At 38.2% G+C, this 22,701-nt stretch overlaps 2 protein-coding genes across 2 annotated transcripts; both read left to right on the forward strand.

Moving 5' to 3' along the window:
* Positions 1 to 1,946: 1,946 nt before the first annotated feature.
* Positions 1,947 to 14,539, forward strand: LOC141594772 (ABC transporter G family member 1-like). Its single transcript, XM_074414765.1, has 9 exons — positions 1,947 to 2,015; positions 6,994 to 7,108; positions 7,642 to 7,721; positions 8,187 to 8,651; positions 9,227 to 9,313; positions 9,415 to 9,528; positions 13,390 to 13,581; positions 13,715 to 13,801; positions 13,904 to 14,539. The coding sequence occupies exons 1-9, from the start codon at positions 1,947 to 1,949 to the stop codon at positions 14,537 to 14,539; spliced, it is 1,845 nt and encodes a 614-aa protein (XP_074270866.1).
* A 1,002-nt stretch (positions 14,540 to 15,541) lies between these two features.
* Positions 15,542 to 16,975, forward strand: LOC141594773 (3-ketoacyl-CoA synthase 11-like). The gene has a single exon (XM_074414766.1). It carries the CDS (start codon positions 15,542 to 15,544, stop codon positions 16,973 to 16,975), a length of 1,434 nt encoding a protein of 477 aa, XP_074270867.1.
* Positions 16,976 to 22,701: the final 5,726 nt, after the last annotated feature.

The raw sequence follows: 22,701 nt of genomic DNA on the forward strand, positions 1-22,701 counted from the left end.
ATCCTTAGATACCAATCAGTCATACCACTCGACCGAGTACAAAACCGTAGTATTACAGCTATAGAATCAAACCTAGAAGCTAATTAAACAAACTATCTTCAAACAAATTATCTTCAAACTTTGTTCTTCAATCTGTAAATTATTGATATATTATTGAATGATAAAATAGGGTTTTACAGAATTACATTATATAGGAGAGTTAGAGAATGGGAAAGCAGTAACAACTAACCTAAGTCAACAATATACTAGGAGATATACAAGGAAAGGATAACATGAAAATAGGAACAATATTAACAGATATTTACTATCTTTGACTTAGCTAAGATATAGTCTCAATACGCCTCCGCAAGATTGACGGTCTAAGAGTAAGGCCAATCTTGGAGGTGAGAAGGGAGTGCCGAGGCCTGGACAGAGGCTTGGTTAGTGAGTCGGCCAACTGATCATCACCATTAATATGCTGGACTCGGATTGTTTTGAGATGAACTTGTTCTCGGACAAAATGAAATGCAAGAGCCAAGTGTTTCATTCTAGAATGAAAAATCGGGTTTGCCGAGTAATTAGTCGCACCCAAGTTGTCACAAAAAATTACAGGACAGCTAGTAGCACATAACTTGAGTTCAGACAATAATGACTTGAGCCATAAAACTTCAGCAGTATTATCCGCTACGGCTCGATATTCTGCTTCGGTTGTTGAGCGAGATAAGGCTCGTTGCTTCTTAGATGACCATGAGACCGGATTGGTACCTAGAAAAACCAGATAACCTGTTGTCGAGACATAATCATCGATGTCGCCCCCTAAGTCCGCATCACAGTAGGCGTGAAGGGTTAGGGGACTGTCTTTCCGTAACATAATACCAAGGTGAACCGTGCCTTGCAGATATTGAAGTAATTTCTTAAGAGCTACCCAATGTGTCTCGGTGGGGTGATTAAGAAATTGAGCCAATCGATTAACGGGGAAGGCAATGTCGGGACGGGTAAGTGATAAATATTGTAGGCTCCCAACGATAGCACGATAGTTGGTAATATCATGGGTAGGTTTGTCGAGAAGACGGGTTAAAGGAGGATGAGTAAGCATCGGTGTCGCGGAGGGTCTGCAATCACTCATATTGTGTCGACTTAATAAATCACTAATATACTTTGATTGATTTAAATGAAGACCCGTTGGTGTCGGAGTGACCTCTACACCTAAGAAATAAGATAAGGGGCCAAGGTCCTTTAAAGAGAATTTGTGGGAAATAGCAGTGATAAATTTTGAAATTTCGGAGGTGTCGGAACCAGTAATAATAATGTCATCAACGTAAACTAAGACAAAGAGTTTGATATTACTGTGATCAAATATAAATAACGACGCATCGGAAATAGACTTGCGAAAACCATAAGCAATAAGATAATTTTGTAATTCCGTGTACCAAGCACGAGGTGCTTGTTTAAGACCATAAATCGCCTTTTGTAATTTACACACAAAATTCGGTTTTGTAGGATCAACAAAACCTGGTGGTTGAACCATGTAGACAGAGTCATGTAACGTACCTTGGAGAAAAGCGTTATTCACATTAATTTGTCGAATCGACCAACCATTAGTATCAGCAAGGGAGAGAATAAGGCGAATGGTGGTGGGTTTGATTACGGGGCTGAATGTTTCGGAGTAATCGAGACCGGGTCGTTGATGAAAGCCTTTGGCAATTAAACGAGCTTTGTGTTGTTTCAAGCTTCCATCCGGGTTATATTTAATACGGAATACCTACTTGAAACCGATGGTATTTGGGATGTATTCGGGTGGGACAAGGGACCAGGTGGAGTTGCGAGTGAGGTCATCAAATTCGAGCTGCATCGCAGCTCGCCATAGGGGGTCGACAAGGGCTTGTTTAACCGTTGAGGGGGTAATGTAAGGGGAGGGAACATTGGCTAGTTTGGCTTGTTTAGTGTACCTGGGGTTCGGTTTTCGAATGTTGTTCGAGAGCCGTGTACCATGGGTATGTGGTGGTGGAGGTGGCGGAGGTGGAGGTGGGGACGATGTGGTAGGGGAAACATGGGAGGTGGTAGGTGATGATGAAGCCGAGGGAGGATTAGGCGGGTTGGGTTGGACAGTTTCTGTCGGGGTCGAAATGTCAGGGACCGAGGTAGAGGGGTTTTGGGTAGGTTGAGCAGTGACGGGAATAATAGGTATGGTAAAGTCACACCAATCATTGGGAGATAGTGTGTGTGGTGTCGTGTGGAGATTAAGTAAACGGGCATACGGAAACTCATTTTCAATGAACTTGACATGACGAGAAACATAGACACGCGATGTCTTCGGGTCAAGACATAAATAGGCACTTTGTGTAGGTGCGTAACCAACAAAAACACATTCAATAGACCGAGATTGTAGTTTGTGGGAATTATAAGGTCGCAGCCGTGGAAAACATAGACAACCAAAATTATGAAGCTTTTGATAATTTGGTTCGGTGTTAAATAATTTGAGATAAGGGGACTGATTAGTGAGAGAGGGTGTGGGCAGCCGATTAATAAGATAGGCGGTAGTGGAAAAGGCATATGGCCATAGAGCTAGAGGGAGGCGTGCGTGTGTGAGCAGGGAGAGACCAGTTTCGACAATATGTCGATGCCGACGTTCAGGAAATCCGTTGTGTTCCGGGGTGTGAGGAGGGGATGTTAAGTGCGTGATACCATCAAGATTAAGGTGAGGCGTGAGGGTGGTGTATTCTCCACCATTATTGGAGTAGAATTGTCGTATTGGCTTATTAAAATATTTCTCAATTAGAGCTCGAAATTTATTGAATGTATTTTGAGTGTCGGATTTTCGTTTTAAGGGGTAGAGCCAGATATAATGTGTAAAATGATCAACGAAGATAATGTAATATTTAAAGGAGTCGGAAGACAAGACGGGTGACGTCCAAACGTCGGAAAAAATTAAGTCTAGAGAGGCAGTGGAATGTAACGTAGATGTGCCAAAGGATAGTTTATGGCTTTTATTTAAGTTGCACGAAATACAAGGTGCCGAATAGGAAATGCGTAAATTAAACTTAGAATTAATAAAACTTAAAACTTTTGAAGATGGATGACCAAGACGATGATGCCATGAGTCTTGGGTCGGAGCGAGGACGGAGTGAGCTTGTGGTGTGGTCGTGATTGGTGGAGACGGTGGAGTCCATTGATAAGTCCCATCAATGAGTGGGCCGTGTAGAAGGACCGCTCCCGTCTGGATTTCCTTAACATAAAAGAAATAAGGTGAGAACACAACAATAGCATTATTGTCGGTGCAAAACTGTGAGATAAATAATAATTTGCGAGATATTTTCGGAACCACAAGAACATTAGTAAATAATAAGGAGGAAGAAGAGGAAGAGATAGAAAATGAACCAGTGTGAGTTATTTGAAGAGCGGAGCCGTCAGCGATGACAAGGTCATCGGGGCCGTCATAGGCTTGATGAAGGGAGAGGGTGTGAAGGTCGTCAGTGATGTGATGAGAGGAAACACTGTCGACAGTCCAGGAGCGAGATCCTTGGGCGGTGTTGTAGGAAGCCGTGTGGGCTTGAGGCGTGGGTCCCCTGGGTTTGCGGGTAGGAAATACGAAGGTGGGGTATTTGGATTGTAGGTCGGGACAATCAGAAGCTACATGACCAACGATGTCACAGTATTGACACCGACCCTTAAAGGGACGAGATGTGGTATTTTGGGCGGGTGGGTTTGTGTACTTCGGGGTATAATTGTTGGTACGATTTTGATAATTGGGACGATTATTATAGTGAGAGGTAGCGGCATGGGCTGACGGGTTGAAGACAGTAGAGGATTGTTCGTTTTTGAGACGGAGTTATTGTTGTATAAGTTTCTCGTGTAAGGCCTCAAAGGTAATAGGGGTATCACGGGCTCGAACAACATCGATAACGGAGCGATATTTGATTGGGTTAAGACCATTAAGAACTTTGGCAGTGATATCGTCAATGTCCATAGGATGTTGAAGTTGGGCTAGATCATCGGTACACGACTTTATAGCGGTCATGTAATCAGTAATTGTCATATTGTCGGTGTGGGAGATGTTGTCAAGACGATCTTTAATCTGCAGACGATGTCCGCGAGAGGAATTGGCGAAAGTCTTGATGAGGGTAGTCCAAGCATCAGCGGAAGTTGGATCATTAGCGATAAAGGCCGCAATTGGGGGAGCAAGGGTACCGGCAAGAGCACCTAAAATTAGTTGATCTTGACGATACCAAGTAGTATAGGCGGGGTTGGCTTTGGTTGTGGATTCGGTGGCTGGGGCAACGGGTTCAACAGTAACGGTTTTGGGTGGAGCCGGGTTGGTTCCATCAAGGAAAGAGAATAACGCAAGTCCATTGAGAATAGCACGGACCTGGAATCTCCATTGACGGAATGTGACAGAGTCTTTGAGTTGAATGCAATTGGCAAAGGTGACAACAGTGAAAGGGTGATTGGGTTGGTCGGGGTTGACGATTTGAAGTTGGTTGGCCATTGATATCGTGGTCGATTCGGGAAAAGGACGTGAACAACAAGCAGAGAAAAGAAAAAAAAATTTAATTGATCGTGAGGATCGTATTAGCTCGATACCATGTAAATTATTGATATATTATTGAATGATAAAATAGGGTTTTACAGAATTATATTATATAGGAGAGTTAGAGAATGGGAAAGCAGTAACAACTAACCTAAGTCAACAATATACTAGGAGATATACAAGGAAAGGATAACATGAAAATAGGAACAATATTAACAGATATTTACTATCTTTGACTTAGCTAAGATATAGTCTCAATACAATCTTCATTTTCATTATAAGTTGATCATATTGAAGTAGCTTGTCACTTTCATTGCTTCCAAATCTCATCTATGTGAACTTTGTTTTGCTTTACCTATTCAACATCCAGAAAAAGGATTATTGTGTGCACCAATAATATAAATATTTGATTAGCACATTTATTGACATCATCAAATTATCACTAAAATTAGGTTCAACAATTTCACTTAGAATAAGGTCTCGAACCTAATCAAATTTGAGGTTTTCCTTGTCTTTACAAACTGTTAATTATAATCACAGTAGTATCTCAACTACTAGGTAAAAAATATAACAATGTTAAGACTTTTATCACGTTGTCAAAATCGAGCAACACAGGGTTGCTTGTTGATCACATTAAAAACATTGTACGATCAACCACTGCGATTTCTTCAAACATCTCTAAATCGAATAATCCGCGCATAAAAAATACCCCTGTTTGTCGTCGAAGGTATAAGGAATATGTGTCCAGACATTCCTTAGCTCGAACGCCATCTTTCTACGCTCATCACATTGAATGTGACATTTCTTACCTACATTAATCGTACTCTTATTCAGCCTTCCCCTTTGAAGTCGGCTTTTTGCCTTCTATTGAAAGATGTAGTTTTTTTGAATACAAATACTTGTTATTCCCTACTAGGATACACACGTATTGCGACGGGTCATAAATCCGTAACATTATTTAGGTTTTGCAGCGGTCTTTGTAATGGGTGGGAAGACTGGTTTGTTATTGTAGTCTGTTACAGTAAAAACGTGCGTTGACAAATTTAGTAAAACCTTATTTATCAGTAAGGATTCTTTGTCCCATTTTTGTGTCCCAGCCACTCCACTCACCTTATATATTAATTTGTTGATGTGTTATAAGGTGATTGGAGTGATACACACTTTAGGACACCAAATGGAACAGAGGATCCCCACTCCTTATTTATAGTCATAAAGACTACTTCCTTTGGCATAAGATTAAAGAAAGAGGAGATGACCAATTATTTTATAATAAGTGGACCAAATTGAGTATACTGTGGAAGATCAAATTGTTCACCAAAAGTAGCATTCTCAGAATAGAAAAGATAAACAGTTGATTGAGATACCCCAAAATGGAAAAGGTAAGCAAATGATTTGGACGGAGGGGAGTAATATCTAGTCTAGCTAAATAAATATTCAATAGTAAAGATAACTGTTAGAGTATAAAATCGATTTTGGGACTCTAACCATCAGCTTATTTTTTTTTTTTTTGAATAAACCCCAAAATCGGGTCTAATTTATAAACTCCAAATCAATCTCCGCAAAATGTGCAATGTACGGGGGAAATCCTCCCTCCATATTCTACGAACCTCCAATTAGCAAACTCATGTGCTACCCTATTAAAATTTCTACGAATAAAAGAAAAAGAAAAACTCTCAAACTGATTACAAATAGAAAGGATATTATCATCATAAATTAGGAAAACTTTAGTTCTTCATTCCTGTCTTCCGCAGCTGTAGATCCTTCAGCACATTCAAGCAATCACAGTCCACAATCACTCTTCTTCTCCCTCTCCTACGTGCTTCTTGTAACCCAACAATAATCGCATTAGCCTCAAGCTTTTAGTTGAGATGGTTTCTTGACATGCCATTAGAGCCAGTGTGACCAAAAAGTCACGTGTTCGAATCTCACCCCTTCAATTTTAAAGTGAAATATTAAGTACCATGTATGGGATGTATGGGAAAGCCTGCGGTTGCCTCTACACTTCAAGTCCAAAAGACATTTGTATAAGAGGAGGTGTTAGAGTAAAAATCGATCTTGGAACTCCAACCATCAATTTAAACTTTTGTTTAAAATGGTTTCATGACAATAACAAATGCAAACCATGAGACTCTTAAATAACCAACCTTGACTATGTCCAAAAAAGTGTGGATGTGACACAACAACCAGAAAATATTAGAGATAGATATATATATAAATAAAGAATAATAACAAGGTGAATTTGTAAATCATGCATGCACGACAACAATTTTGCCATCCTTCATGCTCAATCTACCTTAGATAAAAATGTGTTCCTATATATATACGTATGACTCGTATAGTAAATATAGTATCAAAAATAATCTAACAAATACAAAAATAAAATGGATGTTGTGGAGATACAAATAAATGAGCCTTCACATCAAGGTGCATTCTTGACATGGAGTGACCTCTATGTCACGGCTCGTGAAGTTCACACCACCAGAAAGTCGAGCCGGACGACGATCTTAGAAGGGCTAACTGGATACGCCGAACCAGGGAAGGTGTTGGCTATCATGGGTCCTTCTGGTAGCGGAAAAACTACTCTCTTAGATGCTTTAGCAGGTCGCTTAGCTTCATTCTCTTATTATATTTACGTTTCATTAAAATGCTCCTTAGAGTAAATTAAAAATAACTCCCTTTTAAAATCCAGTTTTTAAAAATTACTCCCTTATATAATTTTTTCCTAAAATTACTCCCTTAAGATGCACTTTTATCAAAAATTGCTTCAAAACTCCAATTTAAGTGTCTTATTACGTATGTTTATGAACTTATTTCGTTTGTATCTTAGCCAATTTATACTTTGAAAGGTATAACAATGAAGAATAAGATCAAAAACATACGAAATAAGTCACCTAAATTGGAATTTTGCAATTTTTGATAAAAGTGCATTTTAAGGGAGTAATTTTAGAAAAAAATTATATAAGGGAGTAATTTTAAAAAACTGAATTTTAAAAGGGAGTTATTTTTAATTTACTCTGCTCATAAAAGAATGAAAATGTAAAGAACCTTTTGATTGGACGAAATTACCTCATACATTATTATTTCAACTTTTTAGTAGTCATACATTTCATCTTGCTTATGTTTAATTCAAGCAGGAAGGTTGCTTTCAAACATGAAGCAAAGTGGAAAAATTATGATCAATGGTCGAAACCAAGCTCTTGCATTCGGGACCTCGGTTAGTAGCTCATTGTGCCTTACTGCCACCCTCCCTTACATATTTCCTCGGGTGTCTAATTACTAATTAGTTTATCGAATTTTCTAACGTGTATATCAACGTCACGGTACTTAAGAACCCATGCCATGTCAGAAAAAATTCTCGTAATTGTTTCATAAAAATGTACTCCACAATAATGATTTCGTCTTTCAATATTACATATACTTTCATGCAAGAAATATATATAAGTACTACTCCGTATTCAATAAGTTTATACACACTCGGTTACTAATTTCCGTGTCACCTTACTTCTTTTCATTAAGAACGTTAGCAAACTAGTATAGATCTCGCGCCTGAATAACTCATTTTCCTAAAAAGATTATTTATCATGCAATAATGCATGTTGTTACCAGGGCATACGTTAAAAAAACTGCATATAATATTGTGTAGACTTATATATTTTCCTAATTATTGATTTTGAAATAGGCGTACGTGAAACAAGATGACATCTTGATGACAACACTAACCATACGAGAAGCGGTATATTACTCGGCTCTACTCCAACTCCCAGAAAAATTGTCTAAAACAGAGAAGTTGGAAAGAGCCGATAATGCCATAAAGATGATGGGTCTCGAAAATGCAATCGACACAATAATTGGTGGCCGAACAACAGCAGGAATTAGCGGCGGGCAAAGGAGAAGGGTGAGCATTTGCACGGAGATACTAACCCGTCCCCGGCTATTGTTCTTGGATGAGCCTACAAGTGGACTTGACAGTGCTGCATCGTACCATGTCATGAGCTATATAATCAACCTCGCTCGACAGGAACAAACCACCGTTGTTGCTTCCATTCATCAACCGAGCAGTGATGTTTTTGAGTTATTTCATAACCTTTGCCTTCTTTCTTATGGCAAGCTTGTCTACTTTGGTCATACCTCTGCTGCCAATTCGGTACTCTTGTTTTCTTTGTATTTTCTTATGAGTCTCGATCTTGCAAAGTTGTTAAATGACATATTCTGATAGTATATGCGGCTAATAGCAGCATATTGTAACAACAAATTCAATATATACATGAAAATAACAAAAATGTCATAATTTGAGAATTACAAAACGTTTTTTCTTAATTTTGTTAATTTAATTTGATAGTCAAACCTGTACAAATATTTGTTAATCGTATTCTGTTAACGTTCTCCTTAATATACATCCGCTTATAAATTTGCAAACAAGGACAAATTCTAACTCAACAAGGCATACTCATTTCAGATTAAGTTACTTTTATAACAGTTTGAACTTGAGAGTCATAAGTTATTCATTTACAAAATACGAAGTACTCCGTACATTTTAAATAATTGAATTAAGACAGCCTTTCGAACAATAAATATATTTCTAGTCAGAATAATTTGGTCCACTTGTCATTTAAAACCGTGTGATCAGAAGGGCGCCATTATCCTTAATACTCGTAGATGTTTTACAATGTTTTATTTTAAAACCGTGTTACAGAAGATCTAATCGTATTTTATTTGCAGTTTTTCACAACGAATGGCTTCCCATGCCCAAGTATGAGAAACCCATCAGATCATTACCTTCGAACCATCAATAACGATTTTGCATCCGTAAGTGCCAAGTTAATTTCATCCATAATTACTATTTGTTTTAAACCGAAGAAATCTAACACCATCCTTGTTCTTTTTTCTGTGGAATTGCTCTACAATAGGAAGAGGAGGGGATAAAGAGCACAGAAAAGGCAATAAACGTTTTGTCCGGTTCGTATAAGTCATCACAAGAGTATTTGAATGTTCAAACCCATGTATGCTCATTGCGTGAGAATGTAAGAAACTCCTACAAAAATAAACTTTTAGAGATAAATTATAAAATTAAACATGTAAATTGTATTGAGAGAGAACATTGTATATTGAATTGATCAAAACAGAAAGATAATTATACAACATATGACCTTGAGTATTTATAGTATCAACTACACCGACCTATTTACCATACAACAGATTGCTAACTAACTTTATAACAAACTGCTATTTTGTCTTGTAGTGTAACTAACTATACTATAGTCTAATATCCCCTCCTCAAGGTGGAATGGATGGAAAAGACAATCCAAGCTTGCGAGATAGAAACATATGCTGATCAAATCCCAGAGGTTTTGTCATTAAATCTGCTAACTGCAAGCCTGTTTTAACATGTTGAGTTACCAAGAAACGTTCTTGTTGTTTGTCCCTAACAAAATGACAGTCGATATTCAGGTGTTTTGTCCTTTCATGAAATACCGGGTTCTGGGATATGTGTTCAGCAGCCTTATTATCACATAACAATGGTATGGGTTTAGGAATTGTAACTCTCATGTCTTGCAGCAAATTGGACAGCCATACCATTTCTGATGTAGTGTATGACATACTACGGTACTCGGATTCCGCTGAGCTCTTACTGACAGTAACTTGTTTCTTGGTTTTCCAAGAGACAAGAGACTTACCCAGAAATAGGCAATAACCACTTAAGGAACGACAAGAAAAAGCACACTGACCCCAATCTGCGTCTGAATATGCTGTCAACTGTAAATCAGATGCTGAACTATAAAAGAGGCCTGTATCAAGGGTGGCTTTCAGATATCTGACTGTATGCATAGCAGCTTGCAGATGCGGCTTTCGTGGCTGACTGATGAATTGACTAAGGTGCTGAACAGTGTAGGATAAATCTGGTCTTGACATATTTAAGTAGAGTAATCTGCCAACCAATCTTCTATAAACTTCTGGCTGCTCAAGCAATTCTCCTTCATCAATTGATAATTTTAATCCTCTTTGCATAGGAAATTTTGCAGGAGTAGAATCCTCCATATTCAAATCAGCTAATATATCCAAGATATACTTTCGTTGATTAATTAGTATACCAGTTTCATTCCTTGAAATTTCAAGACCCAAGAAATATCGCACGAATCCCAAATCTTTGATAGAGAATGCAGCATCCAGTCCCTTCTTTACATCAGTAATCTCCTTTTCAGAATTCCCAGTCAATAATACATCATCTACATAGACTAAAGCCAAAACAAAAGTATCCAAAGTAGCATTGTATCTGGTGAACAATGAGTAGTCATGTTTAGACTGCTGAAAACCCAAACTTTGAAAATACTTTGTTAACTCTTTATTCCATTGACGAGATGCTTGCTTCAAACCATAGAGGGATCTCTTTAGCTTACATACTTTCCCTTTTTCCACCTTGTAACCCTCTGGAGGTTTCATATAAATATCCTCATCAACATAGCCATGTAAAAACGCATTGTTAATGTCTAATTGATGAAGCATCCAACCCTTAATAGCAGCTAAGGCTAACAAAGTCCTAACTGTAGTGAATTTCGCCACTGGGGAAAATGTATGTGTGTAATCTTTATCTTTAACTTGGTTGTATCCCTTGGCAACCAATCTGGCTTTAAACCTTTCTACTGTCCCATTGGGATTATATTTTATTTTGAAGACCCATTTAGAACCAATGGCTTTCTGGTCAGTGGGTAAATCCACCAATTCCCAAGTATGATTCTCCTCAAGGGCTTGTACCTCCTTTTCCATAGCTGCTACCCATCGTGGATCTCTTGATGCTTGGGTGTAAGTATATGGTTCATGCTCTTGGAATACAGTTGCTAATGATGCAATGTATTCTGAATGATAACCTTGTAAACTGCTCAACACAGCAGCCTGATAACTACTACTACTAGGTAGTTTTTGTGAACAATGGAAGTCCTTGAGCAAGACAGAAAGCTGCCTAGGTCTGCTGGACTTTCTGACTTCAGTGACAGGATTAACATTGACAATCTGGGTGTCATCTTGAGGAGAAGAACTTGGAGTCTGAACAAGAACAGGACCAGTGGTGAACTGATCATTGTTCTGATGCTGTCCTGCAGAAGACTGAATCTCAGGATTGGCCTGAGATGACTGACCATGGAACTCTCCCATCCGTCCAATATTATCAGGAACATGAGACACCATGCTATCTGAAGTACTTATAGGAACAAGCAAAGTGGAAGAAGCAGGATTGACTATATCTAAGGGTGTATCAATGGTACTGTTATCATCAGAACAACTTCTAAAATGGAACTGATCTTCCTTAAAAAGAACATCTCTAGCAGTAAAAACTCTATGTGTATCTAAATCATATAATCTATAACCTTTTTGATTATAAGGGTACCCTATAAAAATGCATTTTCTAGCTTTTAAACCAAACTTATCAAACAATGTAGGAGGCATAGTAGCAAAACATGTACAACCAAACACTTTTAAAGAATCATAAGATGGAACAGTGCCAAAGAGCAACTCATGTGGTGTTTTCCAGTTTATAATCTTAGATGGCATCATGTTAATTAAATATGCAGCTGTGAGTATGCAATCACCCCAGAACTTTATTGGCAAATTAGCATAAAACTTTAAAGCCCTAGCTGTCTCCAATAAATGTCTATGCTTTGCTGATTGTGGGCAAAGGCTCCATTGAGAGAATTTGAGTCCTTATGTGATCATAAGCATTTGTTAATCCCATCAAGAACTGAATGAGCTTAGCATTTTGCTCTCTTTCAAACATTCTTTTAACAACTGAGCATGTGCAGGAATCCATCTTACCACAAGTACAAAGAGGAAGAGGATCAAGATTATCAAGGGTTTCCCAAAAATTTTTGAGCTTACTGTAATACTCCACCAGAGAAGAGTTCCCTTGACTGACTCCATCCATGTCCTTCTTGATCTGATAGATTTCAATAGCATTCGCCAACCCATAACGTTCATTCAATTCTGCCCAAAGAACCTTAGCAGAACGTACGTACTTGAAATTAGCCTTCAAAGACTTCTCCATTGAATTCAGGATCCAACTCAGAACCATCAGATTACATCTGGCCCACTGCCTGTGCTTCTTGTCAGTTGAAGCAGGTTCAGCACACGAGCCATCCAGAAACCCTTCCTTATTCTTGGATGCAAGAGCCATGTAAACATCTTGCTTCCAAGATAAGAAATCATGTCCATCAAACAAGGTTGGACTTAACTTTGCAGACGGCTGATCAGACTGTGAAAGGAACAACGGATCATCATAGAATTCATATGAAGAAGCAACAGAATTTTCAACTTCTGGCATGATTGATGAATTTTATGTGAAGATATATGTGTAAATTTGATTTTTGTTTGAATATACGAAGAAGACAAAGTATGAAGATACAAAGAAGATGTTGAAGATACAAAGAAAATTGATTGAATGTATGAATGTATGCGGAAGCGTAACAGAATCAATCAACCTTGGTGACTGATACCATGTAAATTGTATTGAGAGAGAACATTGTATATTGAATTGATCAAAACAGAAAGATAATTATACAACATATGACCTTGAGTATTTATAGTATCAACTACACCGACCTATTTACCATACAACAGATTGCTAACTAACTTTATAACAAACTGCTATTTTGTCTTGTAGTGTAACTAACTATACTATAGTCTAATAAAACAAGTGATATTATCATAATCAATGTTATTAGGAACGAGATTCTACTTTGAATCAGTAGTTACTAAGATGGTTGAGGTCCAACTATTATATTTATTCATATTATCTCTCTTTATAGTTCTTATCCCTGAAGGATCGAGAGCATCTGATACCATGATATTAATAAATGAGATTTATAGTCCATTTTTTCGTCGTCTTTTATTCATAGGAAGGGGAACGGCTACAAAGAAGAAGCCAAGCAAAATTCATAACTCAATGCCTTTTGCTTACTAAAAGGTCAATCGTGAATATGTACCGGGATCAAGGTTACTACAGACTTCGCCTTGTCATGTACATCGCTGTCTGCATTTGCATAGGGACTATTTACCATGACCTTGGTAACTCTTATTCTTCAATTCAGGTAATTAGTTTAATAATTACTTTTAAAATATTTAAATTTTTAGCTTATGTGTAGTGTACTTTCTATTCGCAATAATTTGTCCTACAATTAACATAACTATCGCTTAGCTTACTCAATTGTATATTATGGACAGGCTCGGGCATTACTATTTGGCTTCATTAGTGGATTCTTAACGTTCATGTCGATTGGCGGGTTCCCTTCTTTTGTCGAAGATATGAAAGTATGCAATGTTATTAACTTTAGCCTTCATAGAACGAATTCCCTTTTACCAAAAGTTGAATAATGTCTCGCCCTAATTCTTTTCTTTAATTAAAAACCTCAGATTTTTCGACGAGAAAGACTAAACGGACACTATGGAGTAATCGCATTTGTGATGAGCAACACAATATCATCAATCCCTTTCTTGATCGTCATCTCAGTTATTCCTGGTTCGCTCGCCTATTACATATCCGGCGTTCAAAAAGGGTTCCACCAGTTCCTCTACTTCTTACTCATGATCTACATGGGCATGTCCCTTGTAGAGAGCTTGATGATGATGATTGCGAGTATCGTTCCTGATTACCTAATGGGTATCACAATAGGTGCAGGACTACAAGGGTTTATCTTTCTGATTTCGGGTTTTCTAAGACTTCCACATGACCTACCGCGAATTCTTTGGAAATACCCCTTGTACTATATTTTGTACGGTGCTTACGTTTATGAAGGGCTGTTAAAAAATGAGTTTGAAGGACTAAGTTTTACTGGAAATAATCAAACAGGCGGGGTAAATAGGGTATTTACCAGTGATGAGATTTTGAGGGATATTTTACAAGTTCAGGTTAATTACTCCAAGTGGATTAATCTCGTTTTCTTGTTAGTCATGATTGTGATATTTCGAATTACCTTCTTTTTGTTGATCAAGATTGCTGAAATTCGTCAGAGCAAACGTCGTGGTACTCGCTCACTTGCTGAATCTTAGTAGACTTATGGTCTTGAATCTCATGATCGAGCTCCCATCGAGTATGGACATTTCAAGTTTAGTGCAAGTCGTTGAATCCGAGTTCATTTCAGTTATATATGTACTGTTTTCTCAATTTCGGTTTGTTGTAATGTTTGTACTTTGTATTATCTTCTATCTCGATATGTAATAACTTTTGGGGTTTCTACAAGGTAACCCGCTATTTTTCAAATCCTTCGTGATATACTTACTTAAAAAAAAAAAAAAAAAAAAAATCTGTAGTAACCTTTCACTACATTAGTACTCGTCCATATATATTAACATATATGACATTTAAGTAACTTTTATTCCGTCAATTACTATTGTCGTTAAGTGAGTAGACAATGACATCGCGTTGCGTGGGTGATGACTAGGCGCTGACTCCCCCTCGCCACCACTTTTGCTGACCATCTATCACCACTTCACCACCAATCGTCCCCTAATCACCAGCTGACACCTACGTACTCGTGCCACATTTTCAATTACTTAAGTACGGAGTATTAGAATATGTAAATATTCTATAGATCATTAGTTATTCTTTCTTGTGGGAAATGAGCCAAAGAGAAAACTATAGTTAAGTTTGAATATGCAACTCATTTCCTTAATAAACAATGTTGATAACATATGATTGTAAATAGTTTAATAGAATTGTCATCATATACCGAGTATAAAATAATTCTCACGATTGAGACAGATGGAATATAAATCGTCATTATCATTCTTATTACGTCCTTAATAACTTGTAACTCTTAATGCAAGTGCAACTCATATTTTCTTTCAATTATTAAGTTTTTATTTCTTGTGCGAAATGAGCCAAGGGAAAACTATAATTAAGTTTGAATACGCAACTCGCTTCCTTATAAAATAGCGAATATAATTATGAAATTAACGGTTTACAAATTATTTAAATTGTGATTTATAAATAGACATTAACATTCTTATTTGATAACAAATTTGGTTAACAATCACTTGTATGTCGTAACAATGGCGGAACAACATCCTATAAAATCGACTTTGTCGAAAATAAAAGCATCTACCACATATTTCTTCGTAGTCATTATCACTGCCTTCTTAATGAATAATTTCTATGTTCATTTCCAACATCTTCAATTCGCCTCGAAATGGTTGATCACTACCTTGATCATCCTTGCTTTATTAGCAATCATCCTTTATTTCCAAACTTTGCCTTACCCTGTCTATCTACTAGACTTTTCATGTTACAAACCCGAAAACGCCTCCAAATGTTCGAAGAAAACTCTAATGGAATTATCTCGAGCTTGGGGCACATTCTCGAATGAGAGCCTCGACTTCCAAAAAAAGGTTCTAGATCGATCAGGACTTGGTGACGAAACTTACATACCCGGGTCAATCCTACGCGTTCCTTGTGAACCTACTTTTACCGAGGCAAGGAAAGAAACCGAGGTTCTTATGTATGGGGCTGTCGATGGCCTTTTTGCTAAAATCGATATTAACCCAACAGACATCGGAATTTTGGTTCTTAATTGTGGAGTTGTTAGCACAACTCCGTCTTTATCGTCCCATATAGTGAACAAATACAAACTACGAAGCAATATTATGAGTTACAATCTTAGTGGAATGGGTTGTAGTGCGGGAGTAATATCAATCGATCTTGCGAAGGACCTTTTACGAGTCAATAAGAACTCGTACGCATTGGTGGTTAGTGTCGAGGCAGGGTCCACAAGTTGGCACTTAGGGAACGACAGGTCCATGTTGGTTGCCAATTGTGTGCTCCGAATTGGTGCAACTGCGATCCTACTTTCGAACAAGAGGTCAGATAAAAGGTGGGCTAAGTACGAGTTGGCTCACACTGTTAGGACCCATCAAGGGGCGAACGACGAGGCCTTTGATTGCGTCACTGTGAGGCATGATTCCCAAGGGAAAGTGGGAGTATCTTTGTCGAAGGAGTTGATTGGTATCGCTAGGAACGCTTTGAAAGCGAATTTGACCGCCCTAGGCCCATTGGTGTTGCCTCTGTCTGAAAAATTGATGTTTTTCGGAACATTGGTGGCGAAAAAAGTATTCAAACGGTACAAGATGAAGTCGTATATTCCGAATTTTAAATTAGCATTTGAGCATTTTTGTGTTCATGCTGGTGGGAAAGGGGTATTAGATGGGGTCCAGAAGAATTTGAGGCTCACGGATTGGGATATGGAGCCGTCGAGGATGACGTTGTATCGATTTGGGAACACATCGAGCACTTCTATATGGTATGAGCTTGCGTATGCTGAAGCGAAAGGGCGGGTTAAGAAGGGTGATCGGATATGGCAGATTGCATTCGGGTCGGGTTTTAAGTGTAATAGTGTTGTTTGGAGAGCTTTAAGGAATGTGAATCCTGCCCAAGAGATAAATCCATGGATGGATGAAATTGATTCTTTTCCGGTTGATGTTCCGAAGTAATCGTTGTTCATATATCGTTTGTAATTGAGTTCAATTGAGTTAAATTGAGTGTATTTTATTAGGTTAATTTTAGTTATGTTTAACTAAGTATGATTAAGTTAAGTCATATTAAGTAAGCAAAGTTAATTAAGCTAAGTTAAATAAAGGTTAAGTTAATTTACAATAATTAAATAAAGCTATTCAAGTTGAGTTAGAGAAAGTCTCTTTGTACACTCGCACCTAGTGTACCACGTCACCATATTCCCCAACTAATGAGAAACTCGAAATCGACGATACATACATACACTTTTCATGAATAACAAAACATAATTTAGGCGAAATAAAAATGATTCATTTTCAGGGGGTGTTTGGTTCACGCGTGGGTATGGGTTTGAAATTGGGAATCATATCTGAGTGGTATCGGGTTGGAACTTGATACCTCATACCTTGTGTTTGGTTCAATTTTGGGAGTATGGGGTTAGAAAATAATCAAAGCTAAAAACTCTTCAAAATACAAAATTTTTAATAATAATTTTTATACTATTAAATCATGTAGAGAAAATTTAATCAAATAAATATATAAAATGATTTTTTTACAATTGTTTTTATCACTTTTTAATATTGTAATTTGATACCATGGGTATCAATCTCATACCCACCCCCTCCCTGGGTATGAGAAACCCATACCTCATAGGTTTGAGGTATGGGTATCAAACCTTCAATTTTGTCAACCAAACACATGGTATGAGTTTGGTTCATTCCAAACACATACCTCATACCTATATTGGGTGAACCAAACACCCCCCATTAGTTAGGTTCTATAGTGACGTAGTGCACCTGGCCAGGTGTAGAATTATTCTGAGTTTTAATAAGGACTTAAATTAGGTTAAATTAAGTTAAATTAAGCTAAGCTAAGCTTAATTAAATTTGAAAGAGTTAAGTTTAGGCAACCCTAAAGGAAACAAATTTCACACCTACCGCTAACAGTGGCCATAAACATAGAAAATCATCAGTAAATAATATCATTGACCGAGTTTTTAAACTTTCAAACCAAAGGAAATTGGTCGGTAAAATAAATTACCGAGCGATTGAATATGGGCTGTTAATTACAGATCGATGACTGTGGCCGGTAACACGTATATTGGGTAATGCAGAAAAATGTTTGCCTATCAACATAGGGGTCGTGGTCGGGCGATAATTACTAAATCGATTCGTTTTGGAATTTTTAGGATCGGGAATGAGCAAGGAAAGAAACATAAACGGTTTTTTCATGCCCAACCACACGGTGGTAGGTTATAAGAAGTGAGAATCACCGGCCAACATGAATAGGTGTTATACCCAAGATATTGTGAGAATGTTGTCCCAAATCAGTAAATTGAAGAACTTATGATTTGTTTATAATAGACTACACCTAGCACATTAGTAATAAAGTCTTGTGCTTTTGGACTTAGATGCTGACAAAAAAATGAGCGCAAAGGTACACATTCGATCTTATTGGGGTTGTGTTACGAAGGTGGCGGGTCGAGTTGTTATAAATGATATCAAAGCAACCTTGTGACTTTGTGGTGAGCCCTGGTCACCCATCTAGCACGGGAGGATTCTAGACTTGGCTACGGTCAGCTTCAAGGCACAACGAGGATGTTGTGGTCTTTAAGTGGGGGAGTTTGTAACACCCCATATGATTATGAGATTAAGTTGTCCCATAGTGGGAGAATAAGAAGCTTTTGATATGTTTATAAAGGATTTCACCCACCATTTATTAAAAAGGCCTTGTGCTCACCCGCCAACGTCGTAACACAACCGAAGTGTGACGCTTATAATTGGGTAAACTCTTGTACTCGATATGGTTTTTATATTGTATATTGGATATATGTTAGGATATTATTTGAGATATTGTATAGTTGTCAATATTCTATACTAGATTCTAGATATGATATTCGGTTGTCTAAATTATAGGATTGTAAATAGGCAAGTCTAGTAATTAGGGTTTGAGTGCAATTGTATTTATGTACTCGTCATTCATAAATATATATACAAACTTTTGCCTTATAAATATTGTAAGTGTATCAGTATACGATTTTTTTTTTGGTGGAAAGACGGAACTTAATTAAAAAATAGAATAATCGAAGAGTACATCAAGGGGCGGGTTGGGGGATAGAGTTACAATATCCGAATCAATTTTACAAAAGTTGTCAACAAAGCTCGGAGCATGCTGCCAGCAAAAGCTTCCATCACAAGGGGATTGGTCATCTAGAGAAAAACGGGCAAGAGAATCAGCAACCAAGTTGGTTAATTTTCCTTCGAAAAGGATCTTCAAATACGGAGAGGCTCTTAAACGTTCCCTGCACTCCATGATGATGTTAGCAAGGGGACACAAAGGGGTTATAATGGAGTCAATAAGTGTTACAGCAACTTTACAATCCAAACTGATGATAAAAGTACCCTCAGTATACGACTTTTAAGATCAAAATAATACAGTTCAATAATTAGTATGAGTCTCGTCTTGAAAATATTCCAGAGGGGTTCGATTAAAAAGAAGCATAGCCGAGATGAGGATAAATACAATTGTCGATGAAACCATTTGGGCGAGGGAATAATCAAGATTTTATTGCTTTTAATATACTATCTCCGTTCCGGTCATTTGTTGTTCTTTGGTTTTGGCTCAAAGACCCAGAAAAAAGGAGGGGGCCAATTATGAAATGATAAGTGGACCAAATTGAGTCTGAATGATCAAATGCAATCTTAAAATAGAAAGGACACCCAACCTAAGATCAAGGTTTTTATATGGCTCACGTGGTGGGATAAACTCCCTCACAATCATACTCTTTTTAGAAGATCTATTCTCCCGTCTCCCAGCCGCACTCGGTGTGCCAACCCCTCCCTCCCTGAGTCTACCCTTCATATCCTTTGTGATTGTAGCCATCCTAGCGACATTTGGGCAAAATTTAACATCCAGCCTTCTTTCTTCGCCCTTGATCTCTAACTTTGAATTCATGACAACTGTACTTCGTCTAACCCCTCTTGGACCACTCTTTTCACCTTTATTATTTGGCGCCTTTGGACTACGATGTGATAATATTTTTTCCAGCTTTTCCCCCGCCCTCTTTCTGTCTGTGCGATTCTTCTTCTACCCTTGCTGCTGCCTAGGTGTCTTCTAGCAGTCGTGCCCCCTGCCCCCCTTCCCGTGTTGATTCCTGTGGACAAGGCCCTCGGGAACTGCGTCCGCGGGATCCACACTAGGCATAATCGACTCGAGGTTCCTTCGAATCGAATTAAGACAAATTAGAGTCGCCACCAAGTTTTTTGGGAACTTGGACCGTTCAAGTCAACTTTACACCTTTCATCGAAAAGCATAAAGCCAATCGACTACGAGTGATTAAAGATAAAGACTTGTACCCTATATCACTCGATTTGAATGACTCTCGTAATCCAATGGTATTTAGACGGATCCACAAACCATAGATCTTGAGTAAGAGGTGAGGGTACGTGTTAGGAAGCCCGTAAGGACACCTAACCCCGCCCGTCAATAACGGCCTCTACTAAGTCAAGTGTCGGATTTCAAACAAGGTCATAGCTACTACGATATATGATATGAAAACATTGTTTTAAAACCCTAACATGTGACAACAATTTCTATGTCGTTTTAGATGCAACTAAACTAACTTTGTCAAAGTTGTAATTTAGCATGTGGGTTGATTGATCTAACAACATACAAAACAAAGCAAACAAGGCTTAGAGGGAATGGGGGAGCCGTTGGGATCTACCCTATTACAACCCAGGCATTTCATGCCGACACAACGATAAATTAAAGATACAACTCGATCTAAAATACAACGCTATACACAAAACCGTACATGACGCATTACACGGCCATTCGGCCTAGGAAAACGTGCACAAGGGGGGTGGCCCACGGCTTACATGACTCACGGCCTTAGGTCACTCCTCGTAATGCGTGCTTTCACTTAATCTTATCGAATTAGACATTGGGTCACACACCAAAGCATGCATTAGCATAAATCGGGCCATGTTGCTTTAAACAACATGCGATTTACTACGCTCTTACTTGCATTGGGGCACAACCATCTAACCAAACAAGACTAAGGTTTTTGGAAGAGGTTTTGACTCGATAAAAGAAAGCTAATTACAAACAAACTACCAAACATGACTCGATAAACAAAGTAATTACAAGATACGAAATAACGAGATAAAGATAAGAAAATAACGAGAAAAGGACCACAAGGACACGGCCAAACACGGCCTACACGTTCTAGCCTACCCTAATTCTTAGGTTAGATTCATTAGGTTAGATAGATGATTGCGAAACGGGTTAGGAAACAAGTTAGAAACGACGTTGATAGATTGAGATGATGTCGCGCCAAGGTGTATTCTACACGGCCTAAAGGGGTCAAATTAGGTCAAGTTCGCTAATTAAATTAACTCGTCGAGTGTTAATAAGAAGGTGCTAATCACGCACTCTTATACTAGCGAGAAATTAGGTGAAAGAGAGAGATGCATTCAATTAAGTTACAGAATCGTCAGTTGATTTTTAAAGCTACGTCGATGTACCCTAACGTGTCTAATTAGGTTATTAAATTGATCTAATGTCATCTAAATGAGTTATATGTTAACAATCAGAGGTCATACTAACATGTGAATGGTCCTAGGGTGGGTCGAATTACACGAAACAAAAGAGGGGTCAAAAGCGAAGAGCGAAGTTAGAATTCGTTTTATTAATGCCCTACCTTGAACACGAGGATATGTAAATGAGACGGGGGTTACGACCGACTGATTTAGCGGTTTCTTTCCCATCTCAAGTCAACGCGGGTGTTCATGGTGGTACTTTAACTCATACTCGGACTAAACTAGTTTCATAGTTAATGACAACAATCGATAAACAAAAACGATAAACAAACAAAAACGAACTATAAGAAAACAAACATAAAAAACGAAATAAAAGGGAGAAAGAGGAGGATTTGATGCACCCTCAACCTACATGTATCGTTGACACCGTATTGGGTCGTAATCGATGGTAGATTTTATCTCGAGAGGCCGTCGTCGACGAAGAAACAAAGCAAACAACACGTTTTTTGCAAATCTGGACAGCAACTTTCAAACTGCGATTTCTCTCTCGTTTCACGGTGAAAATTCGATTTAAAAGATGTTTTGAAAACTAGAAAGAGAGAAGAACAGAGATCTTAAAACAATCCCTGCTCGTTTTGAGTTATTGGGCACGAAAAACGAGCACAAACAGAACTGGATAGACAGGAAAAGCCGCGAAAACAGAGTGTATAACACTCTGTTTTTCGAGGGAATTCGTGTACTCTCAAGGGCAATTTGGCTCGTAAATCTTTGTCTAATGTGTGGATGGATGTTGTATGGTTAATTTGGAATAAGAAACTCGAATTTTAATGGAGGTTTGATGGTTGAACGAACGGTTTCAAAGAAGACACACAAACTGATTCTCAGTTTGTAAGTCGGTTTTGTCGAGGGTTTTTGGGAGGCAATTAGGGTTTGTTTTTGGAGTTTAAAGCTTGTAAGTGACGGTAGTATGTATGGAGAACTTAGAGGAATGAATGTATGGTGAAGGGGGGGTATTTATAAGGAGTTAAAGTAGGGTAAAAGAGAGCAACAAGCAGTCGGGCTGCTCTGTTTCGCTGCTGCTGTCCAGCAGCTATTGTGAGCTCGTGTAGGGTTTTGGAGGGCTGTTTCTTGGTGGTTAAGCTAGGGTAATATGGGTAGGATACTAG

Source organism: Silene latifolia, chromosome 8, assembly GCF_048544455.1.
Source record: "Silene latifolia isolate original U9 population chromosome 8, ASM4854445v1, whole genome shotgun sequence".
Classification (NCBI taxonomy): domain Eukaryota; kingdom Viridiplantae; phylum Streptophyta; class Magnoliopsida; order Caryophyllales; family Caryophyllaceae; genus Silene; species Silene latifolia.

Coding starts and splice junctions, on each gene's coding strand:
- LOC141594772 (XM_074414765.1), top strand. CDS start 1,947: ATGTTGTTCGAGAGCCGTGTACCATGGGTATGTGGTGGTGGAGGTGGC. Junction 2,016..6,993: donor GAGGTGGAGGTGGGGACGAT/GTGGTAGGGGAA, acceptor ACCACCAGAAAG/TCGAGCCGGACGACGATCTT. Junction 7,109..7,641: donor TCTCTTAGATGCTTTAGCAG/GTCGCTTAGCTT, acceptor TAATTCAAGCAG/GAAGGTTGCTTTCAAACATG.
- LOC141594773 (XM_074414766.1), top strand. CDS start 15,542: ATGGCGGAACAACATCCTATAAAATCGACTTTGTCGAAAATAAAAGCA.